We start from the raw sequence: 16,369 nt of genomic DNA on the forward strand, positions 1-16,369 counted from the left end.
GTCAGAAAACAGTGCCACCATTACCCAAAAGTTCAAAAATGGAAGGTAATATAATTTTGAATTAAGGTAATTAATTTTGAATTTGCTCACAAATTTTGGCAAAGGCTCAGGGCCATTCCTCCATATCATCACCTCACCTCCTCATCCCGCCTTCACCCCCTCCAATCTAAGGGAATCCTCCACTTACTCATCAAGCAACCAGTACCCATGGTTAGTCTAACCTTAACTTTATTTCCAAACCTGTCCCAATTTACCATTCAGAAACTACACTTTGGGAATAAGGTTATGCAGCTTAAAAAGGAAGAGGCTAGTTACCCATCCAAAAATTCTAGACACATTAATACTCAGAAAATTTGGGATAAAAACTGAAATTCTGTAACTCACTTCATTACGTCAACTCTCTGTGAAAGATACACTGCACGAAAGAACTACCACAAAACCAAAAATGTTTTACGGAAACCAGAAGCTCTCTGTAGACCATGTGTATATTTAATTCTCTGTGTGGCATAATCTGAACCCAGATGTTTGGACTCTAAACTTTCTGGCCCGGAGGGGAGACATGAGAATTAATGATGGTTTGCATTTTAATTTAAGTCTGTTTGAGCATGACCCAAACTGAAATAGAAAAAACAACAAATGTATGCCTGACAAATTCCTTTGTGTATATGCTAAATTAATCAAAATTTGTATACAACAAATTCATACATGATATCTTTAAAAAAACAAGCACAATCAACATAATTTCTATATATGAATTCAAAATACTTTAAGTAATTCTATATGACTAGAAAATATTTTAAATTTAATTTTACCTGTATAATCCATAATGAAGCAATCGGCAGGGAACTGGGTTATTTTCCAAAGTACAGCTCTATCAGACACAAAATGAAAGGGCTCCCTGGGCCGGCAAACTATTCTGGGGAAAGCCTCCTGCCATGTGACATTAAGCACACACACACTTCTGCTTATCTCGAACTCAAGCCACAACTGATGTGACTCTGCTCCCCTTTGCCTGTTCTTTTAAAGTCATCTTAGAAAAGTCTCTGTTAGAAAAGAACCGTTATTTCTTCCCATTTCATTCCTGTATTGTTAGTTAAAACTAGGGCGAAAAATTCTTTCTCTAAGTGAAAAGAAGAACACGTAGGTGTCTATACTTCATCCTAGTACTCAACGTTACAAACCCATTTAACCTGAAAGGAGTAATCATCCAAATTTTTATAGTTTTGTCATGATGTCCATTCATTTGATAGTATGCACACTTGATCCATTTGAAACACATTTGATTAATTTGTAACCAAACCTAATAAAGGTGATGAAAGAACAATCCTCTAAAGCAGATCTAAAACCCTGAAGTCATTTGTCTGAGTCCTGAAACAGACATCAGATGGAAAGGACATATGGTCATTCCTGAGACAGACTCTATCTGATACAGTCTTTAATGTCACATTGCAAAGACCCTGAGCCACCTTCTACTTTATTGCCAATTGTTTTGATCTTGAGCGTGTCCTGGCTGAAACTTTAACTTTAACAGTGGCTACTTCATCTTGATATAATTCTTAACATTGCTCAGAAACAGGATATAAATAAATAAACTGAAAAAAATTATCAGCTTCTTTTTGTCTGTTTGTTTTTTGAGCAACTTGAGTGGCTGGACAATTTTCCAATTTAGAGATATATTAAATACTCCCCTAAATTACAGCTGTTTTGCGAAAGATAAGGTATTGGTTGTTTAGAGAGGTTTTGTTTTGCTTTTATTTTGCTACCTTGAATAAGATTCTCAGTAAGATAATTACAAAGTTTACAGCACTATAAAATATGATTGCTAATTTCAGCTCAACATCAAAAGTATGTATCCTACAGAAATCTAAAAATTCTGGGCTCAAGATCATCATTTAACAGATCTCCCCAATAATTTTATAAAATAAATGAGAAAGCCTCATTTCACTCAGCCATCCAGTCAATGCCTCATTACCATAAGCAGATCCCATTACACCACCATTCTGTTGACAGTCAAAAGCTGTTAATTCTCATCAACCTCACCTGCCACTGCTGCTAAGCAGCCCTGTCTCATTTCTCAGGCCTTAATTCTCTTTATCTTAATCTAGAGTAGAGATTAGAAAGCTTTCCATGAGCTACAAAAATTTGATACAGTTTCTTCCTGGTAATTAAGATGTGCAAATGGTTAAAACAGTAATGCCATAATTGTTTTAAATGCTAACCTGAAATGCCTAATAATAACTGTCTTAATGTCCACAAAACTTACAAGTGTGTGGAAACACTGATAGCCATTATCAGATGTCACCTGAAATGACATTTTATGTCTTTCACAATTTAGTACTGTTAGCGTTGCTTTTTAAACTTCTTATCTAATTATTTGAGTGGCATTGTTTTAAGAGCAATTGTTTTATCTTATCCTTCTTAGTATTTTATAATTCTTGTTTAAATCACAGATGTTTTAAGGAAATGCCTTTTATTCACAAAATGAGAACATAATGAAAAATCCAAATGAGAAGAGACAAGAGAGATGGATAGATGGGTAAATAGCTATAAAACCTGTACTATACAGGCTACACTCAAAAAGACAAGAAATAACAAGTGTTGAGGATGTGGAGAAAAAGGAACCCTCATGCACTGTTGGTGGGAATGTAAATTGGTGCAGCCACTGTGGAAAACAGTATGGAAGTTCCTCAAAAATTAAAAATAGAAATACCAAATGATCCAATAATTACAATTACTGAATACTTACCCAAAGAAAATAAAAATACTAATTGAAAAAGATATATGCACCGCTCTGTTTATTCCAGCATTATTTACAACAGTCAAGATACAGAAGCAACCTAAGTATACTTTCATAGATGAATGGATAAAGAAGATGTGGTATTGCATGTATGTGTATAAGACATATACACACATATACATACATAATGGAATATTACACAGCCTTAAAAAGGATAAGATTGTGCCACTTTCAACAACATGGATGGACCTAGAGGATATTATGCCAAGTAAAATAGTCAAGACAAATACCATATGATTTCACTTGTATGTGGAATATAAAAAACAGAACAAATGAATAAACAAAAACAAAATGCAGAATCAGACCTGTAAATATGGAGAACAAACTGAGGATTTGCAAGGTGGGGTAATGTGGGGGGAGATAGGCAAAATGGGGGAAAGGGAGTGGGAGATACTGAACACCTGAAACTAATTGTAACATTGTTGTGTCAACTATACTCAAATAAAAAAAAATTTTTTAATTTTTAAAAAGCCTACAATCTACAGTTAAGTGATTTACCACAGCTCAGAAAGCCAGCAGGGTAGTTAAGAGTCAGGCTTTGAATCAGACAGAGAAGGTACAAGTCACACGTTAGCCACTTATTAGCTGGACAATCTTAAGTTTTTAAATCTCTCTGAGCCTCTGGTGGCTCATAAATTGACAAAGGACCTACCATCAATGCCTGGGACATGATAATAGCTAATAGGTAAATGAAGAGCTAATGTGTAAGTAGTTGCTTAATGTGTACCAGGCATTGTCTTACATCATGTATTAACTTATTTAAACCTCACAACAGCCTTGTAAGATATTTTCCTCATTTATAGATGAGGAAATTGAGGCATGGAGGGTAAATCAGTCACTTAACTAAACATAGCAGAGCCAGGATTCAACCGAAGCCCATCTCAGAGTCCTATATAACACTGCCTTTATAGAGTAGGTGATCAACAAATGGAAGCAAAACAACAACAAAAAAAACATTTCCAAAAACTTAGTTCATTCTTTCCAATAAAACCTGCAATTTCCCAAATATTTCAGTTCAGAGTTTATAAAACTTCTCTTGTATAGTCTATGTTCAATTCCAACATATGGAAAGATTAAACAAAGAAACAGAATGAAAGAGATAATGTCCTAAGTCATTTTGATAGTTAAAATGAGAGTTGCATTCATCAGTTAGGCAAAAATAAGCAGTCAAGAGCAGAAAGCTATAACCATAAAAGGACCGGAACTATTCCCCACACTCCCAGCAGCCACCAAGTCCATTCCTCTCTACTTTTCAGTTCTCCAAATGTCACAGTATATACTACTTTCCTGACCTCTAAAGGGTTTAGGCAAGTTCCTCTAACTACACAGGTCACTCAGGAGGAGGGCTTTCAACTACTTCTCCCTTACCTTCCTCCCCAAGAAACTTCTCTATCCCCATTTCACTCTCAGCAAAGGAGACTCTCTGGTATGTCCAGAGGCAGCCTCCCACACACACACCATCCCCAGCAACAATTACATCACAGTCCTCTCCAACAAGTAGCAACAAGTCGTCAGAGGCACAGGGACCACTCTCCTAACACCAACTTACTGACTTAGCAGCACCCCGCATTACACCCTGGAACCCCATTTCAGATTCCTGCTACAATTCAGCCTTTCATGCTCCAGGCTGGAAGAAGCATAGTTACTGAATCAAGAGACCTGAGGCCTAGCCTCAACATTGCCACTCATTTCCTCTCTAAGTCCTGGAACCTCTGTAGGTGTCCATTCCCTCGCTGGCAAAATGAGGAGGCTAAACTAGATGATCCTTAAAATCTAGTCCAACTCCAACAATCTAGGATTCTAGTGTAAACCAATTACACCTGGAAAAGAAAACTCAAGTAACTCCTGCAGGTAACTGTTCCTCCTCTAGTCCACATCATCCCCTCTTCCATCCTGCTGGAGCCTTGAGAATAGCCCCACCTCAAGGGTGGGGAGCCAGGGAGCCAGGTGTTATCATCCAAATCCAGTGCATTCACACACTGGATGGCTCTGAGGGAGCCTCCAACAGTTTCCAGGTACACTGTTTCTCTCAGCCTGGGGTTAGTAGATGAATACAAACACACACAAAACACACAAGAAATAAGTGTTGGGAAGTCTACCAACTGGTTCATGGTAAAGGTCACCCCTCTTAAGACAACAAGGCCTGGATGTCAGCAAGAAAGCTTCTGAAAGAGACCCCTACTTCCAGGACATGCCTGAGATGGCCTGGACAGGGAGTGCCAAGTTTGTAGGTGACAGCGTAGGGGCTGAGACAAAGCTGTCCTCTCTCTCCAGAGTAGTTCCTAAAATGTGAGTCCACAGCCCTTTTCTCTCCCCAGAGAAGGAGAAAGAGCATGACTCCCACTTCACTCTTCCCTCAAATCTGAAAACCATGACCTTATCATAATATTTACATCATATTTCCAACCCATTCAATAACTCACTTTATTGCACATTTTAAAACCCCAGAGGTGGATTATAAATGCTCACCCTGCTTTTCCACATTACAGAAATAATAGCATGGGGTTTTCCCTCTGGTCTCTATTCTCACCCTCCTCACCAACTCAGAGTTGAGTCAAAATGCCTTAATGTTATGCCTCATCCCAACTTCCCCTTAACTGGAACAAACTTTACCTAAGATGTTGCTGCTCTCCCGAGCTTCTTACCACCCACGCCAGCCTGCGTCTGCTTCAGCAACTCCTTTTCATATTCTGTCATTCTTCATTGGCTTTGCTTATCGAGCCCCAAGACTACCTCATGGCTTACCCCACAACATAAGAACACTTCACTACAAAAAGCGTTCTCTGAAGAAGATTCCAACAGGTGAAACCAACTCCTCCCATGAGTGTGCTGCCTCCATATCTCAAAATTTTTAAGTACACCAAGACAGATGACCATCAAGCACCAACCAGGTAACAAAACAAGTACCCAACCCAGACATATCCCTCTATAGAAAGTTTCTTTAGGCAAAACACAGACTTTACTGTGTGATTTTGGTCTGTTCATCTGGCTGGCAAAAGGAATCGCTGCAAAATAAGCAAAGATAGTTATGAAAAATAGTCATGAATGGACTACTGTGGGTTGTCCCAGAGGCAAAACAAAACAAAACAAACAAACAAACAAAAACAATGGAGAAGTTCTTCAAGAAATACGGTAGTATTCAGCACAAGTTTTTTGTAAGCAAAGAAAGTCACGAATTATCCATGGTACTCCAAAACATAAATCATTCTGGTTGTTTTATAAGGGTCAGCACATTCTTTCTATAAAGGACCAAATAGTAAATATTGTAGATTTTGTGGGACCTTCCAGTCTCTGTCACAACTCCTCACTTTGCCATTTTATTGCAAAAGTAACTATACACAACACATATACAAATGAGAACAGCTGCGTTCCAATAAAACTTAATTTATAGACTGTGAAACTGAATTTCTTAAATTTTCATGTATCATAAAGTATTTTTCTTCTTCTGAATTGATTTCAATCATTGAAAAATATTTTTTCTAGAAACACTGTTAACTTGCAAGCCAAACAAATACAGGTGGCCCTCGGATTATAGTTTGCCAACCTCTGTTCTGTAACCTTTACTATAGTTGATTTGACCTTTCTCTGAAAGAGCTCTGATCTTCAATTAGGTCTCTGCCATTAACAAGACTCGTAAAGGTAATGGGATTCCATCAATAACTGCTTGCTGGATCAGGGCTGGGAACTCAAGAAAACTTTCACCCCAGGCCCCTTCGCTTATAATGATACCATGAGTATTGATAGCCCACACTGCCTTGTTTATTCCCTATGCCTTAGAACTAGTGGTAATTGCTGAATCAATTGTGAGAAATCAACTTTCAAGGGCAACAAAAACATTTACAACCCACATTAATCTCTAACCCTCAAAAATTCTATAAAAAAATGGAAACCATTAGTAAAGATTTCCAAATCTCCTCAGTTATACTATAAGCCAGGAAACTTATATGAAGTACACTCATAGTATAAAAAGTAATAGCTAGTTTGGTATGAGAAAATCTGGCACTGCTCACCAACAGAAGCGGAAAGAGAATTCTTGAGAAACAAGAAACTTAGGTTTCAAATCCTAACTGAACAGTTTAATGCTTTGGTTGGCCTTCTCATGGCAGTATCTCATTTATGAAATTAAGAATTAAGTTTAGATTATTTCTGTGGTCTTTTCCAGTTCTAAAATGCTTGTAATGAGATACACTAATCATGATATCTGACTTAGCCCACTGAGAATTTCAGCATTTTTCACTTTTCATTATCCTTCAGATAACAGGCAGATAATTTCCTCTCTGCTATTTTATCTCTGGCTTTTTGAGAGGCCGTTGAAAATATATTTCTGATCAGGACTTGCAGCCATCTCAGAAACAATCCAGTCTTAGCACAGATATGAGTGAACCAAGAGAAAATACAACACTTGGAAGAAATTTTTAGAGACAGACATTTGTGCCTTCTGCAATCATAAAATCCAAGTTGTATGCCTCCCACAACAAAAGCATACAATCAAGTCCTTCAGCACCACAGAAATTTGTCTTCAAAACTGCTTCATTTTCTCATAATAATCACATCCTTGATATAGAGGTACCATGCTGCAGTCTGACTCCAGAATCAAGCAGATCTGGATTAGTCTCTACTAATCTCTACACTACTACCTTGTAAACTGAAAGTTATTCACCTCCAAGCCTCACTTTCGCCATCTGTAGAACACGGATGCTATTCTTGGTAGCCATGGAAATGACATATACATAATGGTGTGTAAATACCGATGTTTTCAGAAAGGCATCTTCAACATTGTCAGGTGTGAAAAAAAACATACAAAGCAGTAGGAATAATACAGCATTTTGAAGTTTTTTGGAAAAGCATACAGTGGAAAAATGGAAGGAAATTCTGACACTTGCTACAACAGCTGAACCTTGAAGACATTATGCTAGTGAAATAAACCAGTCACAGAAAGACAAATAGCATATGATTCCACTTTTAAGTGGTACTAGAGTACTCAAATTCACAGAGACAGAAAGTGGAAGGATAGTTGCAAGAGGCTGCAGGAAGCAGAAAAGGAGAATTGTTTAATGGGTATAGCACTCCAGCAAGATACAAAGTTCTAAAGGTTGGCAGCATAACTACTGAGCTAGTTAAGTGGTAAATTTTATGTTATGTATATTTTGTCACAATTTAAATTTTTTTGAATAGGGACACCTGGGTGGCTCAGTCAGTTTTGCATCTGACTCTCGATTTCATCTCACGTCATGATCCCAGAGTACTGGGATAGAGTCCTGCATCAGGCTCCATGCTTAGCCTTAAGATTCTCTCTTTCTGTCTGTCTCTCTCTCTCTCTCTCTCTCTCTCTCTCTCTCTGCCCCTCTCCCCATACTTGCACATGCTCTTTCTCTCAAGCAAATAAATAAATACACATACATACATAAATAATACACCTTTTTGAATAAACTTTTCAAATAAAATTTAAAATACTTAAAAAAAACCCATACAGTGGATATATCTAGCAATAGAATTACTGATGGTTTTCACTTTGTCACAGTTGCAAAAGTAGAATGAGCTCTCTATGAAAAATATTCACTCCATAAAAAGAAAAGGCATTTCATTTTATACGTGAAGTAAGTCTAAAAGCCTGAAAGCTATGAAATCTACCAGCTAAGAATCAGTCTTAAGATAAAATACTGTAACCAAGAACTACACATATAATTCGGGCCAGAATGACTGGCCAAGAGGATAAAGGATTGGTAACAATGCAGTGTATTTCTGTTCGTAAATCTGTAGAGAAATATTAACTTTAAATGGCATTTATGCAAAGATTATTTAAATTTTAATTCTGAATTAAAAGGCTTTCTAAAAAATAAAAATTTCAGTAATTCTAGTGCCTAGCAATGTTTGTTGAGTGAATAAATGGACATGCTTAAGCAAAATCCTTGAATCTCAGAAAATGTACAAACTATTCAGAATACATGACCATATTACACTGCTACCAACTGGCAGCAGCAACCCTAAAGCACAAGGACAATAACTTGCAAAGGAGAGAGTTCATTGCTGAAACTTTAAAAAATGTAAGAGAATGACAAACTTGTAACAACTTTTCTCCTTTGAAAGCTTTATTATTTCCAACAAAATATGGACAATGCCCTTTAAAAAAGCACATTGACTCTACCATAAATCAACTCTGAAAATGGTAGAAGATGGGAAAATTGCTGGAATTAAAGCAAGATCCACTTTTTAATCCTGCTTTAGGCAACACTGTACCTCAGTTTTCTCAGACATGAAATATGTGAATCTGTCAGCAACGTATTACCCTTATTTCATGTCTGAGAACACCTTGTAAATGGTGAAATATCAGGAATTAGTATTATTTATTAAATTACTCTGACTGACTTTTTCACCTAAACAACAAAATATCTCTAAAACATTTCTATTTATGATCTATATATACGTAAGTTTAACAAACAAAATGCATCAACTTTTGAATACATTAAATGCCAAGTTAAAGATAAAAGTATAACAAATATCTGTCCTTTGAGTCATTTATATGGAACACTATCTTCTCAATCCAACTCAGACTTTTTCCCAGGACTTTTTTTTTAGCAGAAACATGCCCTACATACTTTTCATGAGCATAATTTATTTTTAAATTAATGTCTGGGAATTCAGCATACCGTATCTTGAAACAGTGATCCATGTTAGCCATTGTTTCCACAGTCCACCAGCACTTGGGCAGGAAGTGTGATATGCAAAGAAGGAACTAAATCTCATGGGGTCTTATCAGTAATCCTTTAGCATTTCATAAAAATCTGATACACATATCTAATCATGAAAACTGGAAATGGTTTATATTAATGATAATGACCAATGTAAAGACAGAGGAAAAACAGGGACCATTTATGACTCTTTATCATAGGAGATAACTAAAGGTGAAGTGAGTTGAAACTGGGGCTAGACTTAGGATCAACAGCTTTTAGATTTCCCTGTTCTTTACAAATGTTAAAGTAGTATTAGATTTTATATTTACATAACATGAATTACTATTATTGAGATTCAGTTCTCGCAATAAAACATGAGTAAATAATGATCAAACAAAATTGAGAAAAATTTTTAAGTTATTTTGTCAATACTATAATGTATTAACAAATACATTCTACTTCAGTGAAATTAGATTCAAGGACTTATGTCTTAGTGTTTCATTAAGAATGTAAAAGATTCCAGGAATGTGTGTTTAAGGAAAAGAAAAGCATACACTGAGGACAGATGATATGACAATGAACAAAATACAGAGGCCATTGAACTTCCAGGCATTATACAGCAGCAAAACACTTAAACACAGCCATGTTACAAAAATATCTCAGGAAATAAAAAGATAAAACATGCTAGGTGCCCTTACCTACCTACCTAAAATACTCCAAAATACATTTGAATCAAGTCTTTATAGAAATACAGATTAAAGTACTGTAAATATTTTCTTTTATCCAAAATAGCCCTTGAAAGATAAGTCATCTTTTTAATTGTTTACTGTAACTTCTATATTCTCTTAATTTGGGTACTTTTTTAAAGTCATACTAATTCATTTATCTCTAAAATATCACAAGATAATAATAAAGGCTCACAGACATTCCTTAACATTTGACATAAAGTATGAGTGCACTAAATGTAAAAAATAAAATAACTATTAAAAAAGAAAATAAATGTTTTATTTCTATAATCAAGAGTTTATTTTCAGATACTCATCATCTAGAATCAATGTTTATTCAGAGATAGCTTTCTTTTTTTAATTTTTATTTTTTACATTTATTTATTTTTGAGAGAGAAAGAGAGAGACAGAGCACAAGTATTGGGGGGTGGGGGGCAGAGAGAGAGGGAGACACAGAATCTGAAGCAGGCCCCAGGCTCCGAGCCATCAGCACAGAGCCCGACTCAGGGCTCGAACCCATGAACTGTAAGATCATGACCTGAGCTGAAGTTGGTCGCCTAACCAACTAAGCCACCCAGGCGCCCTCAGAGATAGCTTTCTTAATGGTAAATAGATTCTTTAAGTCATTTGGGAGACAGTCCAATGGTAGCTTCTACATTTTCTCCCTGAGCACAGGACAAGAACACAGTTGCACATGTCCCCTCGATCCACTCAAAGAATTAGGGAAAAGTATGTGGGAGGCAGAAAGCTTCTGAACTTGGAGTCAATGCCTGGGGACTGAGCCATTCTTTTTTTGGTGGTTCATTCACTATGGTATAAATGTCTTTATATGAACTGACAAAAAATACATAACTGTAGAAATTATATAATATTATTCTAGGAATACTTGTTTAACATTTTCAACAAAAGAAAAAGTTTTAAAGAAAAAGACAAGAACTAATACCATTTATTGCATTCTTTAGGATATATTAGAGATGCTAGAACACTGACAGAAACCTTCATATATTACATGACTACAATCATTTTCTCCATCTTTGCCATGAAATCTTGATGGATTCTATGTTAAAAGGCATAAAAAAAAGTCAGTCAAGAACTCCAAATTATTAAAATGCCTCTTTCCAGAGTTAAAATAAATTTCTACGGACTGTTCATTTCTTTTCCATATACACAACATATTTCTGAATTAAGAGATTCAACAAGCTGAATATTTCATTGTGTTTCTCCAGACACCACGGGCAACATGGTGAAATGGTAAAATTCTGAGCCAAATGTTTAATACAAAAATAAGATCAAAGAACTCTGTAGCTGTCTCCCTAGACCTCTAATTATAATTGCCTGAGAAATCATCGTCAGGACATTGAGTTCTTCCCTCCTTAATTAAATCATTTTATTGCTATATATCCAAAAGGAAATCATCTTCCATCTGGATCCAGTTATTCTACCAAAAATATAGTATCCATACTATTCAATATTCATCCATATAAATATGTAAAGAAACAGAAAGAATGAAGGAAGGAATGGAGGAAGGACATAAATAGAATTTATAATGAGATATCATAAAAGTCATTCTTCTCAATACTAAAAAGTAGACAATACACAATGACCATATCATCTTAAGACACCCTGACCTCAGATTTATAGACAACTGAAAATGGGAGATCTCTAAGCAGAGTGCTGTCATCCTGCAAAGACACTCTCCACATGTTATGAATCAAATAAGTAACAATTATGACCTACAGACAACCCATTTAGAACTCCTTTCTAAGAAACATTAAAAATAAAATAAAAAATAATTTTTAAAAAAGTTCTCCAGTAAACCACAGTGGGGGAAAAATCACATTCTAGAAAACTAATTCAGTAAATGCATCTGGCATTGTAGAAAAAAAGAATGTATTTTGTGTTATTATTGATTTGTGCAATTTCTTCATTCAGTGGTTCATAATGAGGGGATTCTGCCTTTAAAACACACATGTAAGCATAAGTGCATACATGCACGTGTGCGCATGCACATGCGCGCGCACACACACACACTGCAACACTTAGGGAGCTAGCAGAGATTTTACATACTTAATGCATTTGAAATAGATTACACTAAACATATATCATGCTATTAACTGAAAGTAATTAACATAGCTTATAAACTGTATAAGAACAATATTGTATTAGAAACTTGAAATCCTCCTCCCAAAATAGATATTCTTACTTGATCTCCAGCTAAAATTAGATAAACTTCAATGTTTAAGAAAACATGTTTCATAGAACATCTTTTCAGATTTCCATATATTATATTTTGTCTTTAGGCAAAACAGAGACATCAGATTATATTTTTATTAGAACAAGATAAGGACCATTACTATAGCATTGAGGGGGAAAAATAAGAAAAATTGCTCATCTTTTCCTTTTTTTAACATACCCCCTATATTGACATTAATGCAATAATCAATCACCCATAATTACAAAAGAAAAAAAAGCATAATAACACCAGATTGTATCAAAAATGGTCCCAAGTGACTATGACAGTTACACAAGAAGTACCTTCTTCCAAGCGTGGCCCAGGAACAATCTTAAAGGCTTGCAGGCTCTGTCAACAACCCACATGGGTTGCCTTTGAAAGTGTCATTACCTGACGTCTGCAATTTTATCACCTTTACTAACTACTAGTCCTTTCTGTAACTCACGCAGACATAAAACCTTCTGTTCCAGCCCATTTATCAAGTGAAAGTTTCCTTTCCAGGAAAACAGATCTGTGCTCCAGGGACCATAACAGAAAACAGCAGTAAAACCATTCACCTGCACTTAACATTGGTAGTTTCATTTATACTTTGTTCTTTCAGGAAGAAAAGTGCCTTTAAGTTTGGAAATATATTCTATAAATACATGCATTCTTCTATACAATACCAGTAGTTTGACCAATCTGTCTTTTAAAGCGAGAAAAGTGAATACTGTGTGGGTAGGGTTCAGCTGACCAAAATTAGAGCTCCTGTTTTCTTCCATTCATTTGCAGCAGAATGGTTTTTCAATCATCCCCATGGATTTTTACACACACTAGATAAGGTGCCAGTTTCACTGCTTCAGCTCTAAACAAACATTAAATAGCTCCTTCAGCGTTTTCCAAAATCATTTCCAACATTCGAATGTTCTTTGAATCGTTTGGTGCTGAAAAGAAATCCTAGACTCAGAACACCATAAGCTACAGAACAGAAAAACCTTATAGCCAGACCGTTGGAGAATGTGTTCCAGATGTCTGTTTTTCAGAGGAGATAAACCAAAGGGTTGCTAGGATTCCTAAATCTAATATAACTCTTACCATCAAAAAGATCCAACAGTATCTCTCAATGAAGGTACTATGGGCATTTTAAGCAGGATAATAATGCAGTTAACATTCCTGGCCTCCAGGCATTCAAGGCCAGTAACACTGACCAGTCACCGTGACAACACAAAGCCCACACACACATTTCCACATGGTGCTGTGGGACAGTACCACCCTCACAACCTTAACAATGTATTTCTCTACCATCTTAAATAAGTCACACAAAGCTCCAAAGAAGCTGTTCCCAACAACTCAATTATTTTATTGGACATAAAACTAAAATGATATAAGATATAGAACAAACCCCTAAAGAATACACTGCTTGAAAAAAATCCCAAAGATCACTTTTCCTTTTTGCTCCACTTGTTTCTCCCTCATAAAAATGTTAAAGTTACCTCTAAGCCTGTGCTGTCCAATATGGTAGCCACAACTATGTATGGCTATTTACATTTAACTTAAAAATTCAGGGGCACCTGGGTGGCTCAGTCAGTTGAGCATTGGATTGTTCATTTCAGCTCAGAAAGTGATCCTAGGGTCATGGGATTGAGCCCTGCATCAGGCTGTGTGCTGAGCTTGGAGCCTGCTTAAGATTCTCTCTCTCTCTCTCTCTCTCTCTCTCTCTCTCTCTCTCTCTCTCTGGGGCGCCTGGGCGGCTCGGTCGGTTAAGTGTCTGACTTCAGCTCAGGTCACGATCTGATGGTTCGTGGATTTGAGCCCCACGTCGGGCTCCGTGCTGACAGCTTGGAGCCTAGAGCCTGCTTCGTATTCTGGGTCTTCCTCTCTCTCTGCCTTTCCCCTGCTCTCTCTCTCTCTCTCAAAAATAAATAAACATTAAAAATAATAAAAAGCACTAAAACATTGAAAAAACAAAAAAGATTCTCTCTCTCTCTCTCTCTCTCTCTCTGCCCCTCCCCCACTTGTGGTCATGCTCGCTCTATCTCTCTCTTTCCCACTCTCTCTCTCAAAAATAAAAAATAAAAAATAATTCAGTTCCTCAGCTGCACCAGCCACATATGCTCAATAGACACCATATTATAGAACATTTCCATTATCAGAGAAAGTTCTATTGGATAGCACTACTCTAAGTCTTCCAAGCATATGGCAAGGCATGACATTGCCATTTTGAGGGCAGTTCACAGCAAAAGCATAGAATTCTTTGGTAGCAATAACATAAAGCACTTATGCATCTCCAAACTCTTTTTAACATTTGGCCTTGAAACAAAATTCCAGACATGAGCAACATTAAAAACAGAAACTTTAATATTAGATCAGGTTGATTAGTATCTACAGAATGGATCAGCTCTCTTATAATATCTCATAAACAAACTGTTCTAAGAGATAATGTTGATCAGTGAAATAATACTTGGAAAGTACCTAATCTTTCTTTCTTCTCCACATATCATGTACTAAGGGTCAAACTTTGTTTTAGTAACAGGAGAACTATCCAGTGGCTATGTGCCCTCCACAAGGTTCTTTGTAGCCCTTTGGGGGCCACAGAGATATAGATATGTTCCTATATGCTATTTGCTCCTCCCAAATTCAGAGCTGGTCCATTCTCTCTCTCATCTGTCACTGGGTACTCTTCCTCACAGGGTTTGTAGTTTGTACACTTACCACGCTTTGGACCCGTGCCCAAGAAGAGGCCCAGAAGGCTGGATCCCAAGTATCTACGTTTAGTATGTAAACTCTTGAAAAAAACATTTGATAACACTGCAAAAAGTATTTTTCTCCTCTCTACTATTTAAAACTCTAAGACCAGGGCAGTAATTCTGTCATAATTCCTTGCAGATCAGAGTTTTCCAAAACTTTGAGTGTGCTAAAGTTTATTAATAGGCCTACTATTTAAAAGTGGGTCAGGGGGGAGGTGACCTTGAGTGGCTCAGTTGGTTAAGCGTCCTACTCTTGAGTTCAGCTCAGGTCCTGATCTCAAGGTTGTGGGATCAAGCCTGCATCCTCACTGAGCATGGAGCCTGCTTAAGATTCTCTCTTTTCTTCTCTCTCACTGTCCCTCCTCCCCCCCCCGAATCAATAAATAAACATTAAAATATAATAATAATTAAATAAAAAATACAAGGGGGAAGGATTTCAACCTCATGTTCTCACATAATTTGGAAGGCAGTATAGCACAACATGCCTGAGTTCCATCCCTGTTCCACCATGAATTGACAGGCTCTGAGACCTTAGGCAGATTGCATGGTAAGCCAAGGTTCCATTTGTAAAACAGACAAGAGATTACGGAGCAAAGTGCTCATTAGTACAGAGGAGGGGCACAAAGTATTTTGCTAATGTTACACTTGCCCTTGCTATTCCTTCTGCCTGGAATACTTTTCCCTTGGTAGCTAACAGAACCAATTCTCTCTCATTCTTTAGACCTCATTTTAAATGTCACCTTCTCAGGGAGACCCTATTACCCATTCAAGTTCAGTATATGCCCATGTTATTCTCCATCATAGCCACCAGTTTAGCTCTTTCCTGGCACTTCTCACAAACTATGAGGAATTTATATGTTAGTTTAGTTCTTCATTACCAGTTCTTCTCACCATAACATAAGTTCCATAAGGATAGTATATCCTGGGAGAATAACACAGTGCCTGGCACATAGCAGACTCTCAACAAATACTTGGCAGAGAAATGAATAAATATTTGGATTAAACAAAATTAACTGTTTCCTTCCTACAGGACTTCTTATACTTTCCCAAGCAAATATGCAATGTGACTCTTTTACAGGGCCATATGGTATGTAGTATTTCTCCAACTTACTCACCACAGAACCCTTTTCTTATAGAGCATCTTCCTATCTCCCAAAGTAACGTTCTAGAGGATACAAACTGCAAAGAAAAAAACATCAGTTTTGGATACCCATTCA

The 16,369-nt window shown here is 36.7% G+C and overlaps 1 protein-coding gene across 8 annotated transcripts in view; it reads right to left on the bottom strand.

Annotated features, from left to right (window-relative positions):
* Positions 1–16,369, bottom strand: part of ST7 (suppression of tumorigenicity 7) — a 247,719-nt gene that overhangs the window by 197,842 nt on the left and 33,508 nt on the right. Inside the window, exon 1 of one of the 8 annotated variants that reach the window (XM_053218174.1) lies at positions 813–14,335. The exons of the other annotated variants lie outside the window; for them this stretch is intronic. Within the exon in view, the coding sequence (XP_053074149.1) occupies positions 813–825 (13 nt within the window). The 5' untranslated portion in view covers positions 826–14,335. Of the gene's footprint in view, positions 1–812; positions 14,336–16,369 lie in introns of those variants that run through there. 8 annotated transcript variants of the gene reach the window in all.

Source organism: Acinonyx jubatus, chromosome A2 (genome assembly GCF_027475565.1).
Source record: "Acinonyx jubatus isolate Ajub_Pintada_27869175 chromosome A2, VMU_Ajub_asm_v1.0, whole genome shotgun sequence".
Lineage (NCBI taxonomy): Eukaryota > Metazoa > Chordata > Mammalia > Carnivora > Felidae > Acinonyx > Acinonyx jubatus.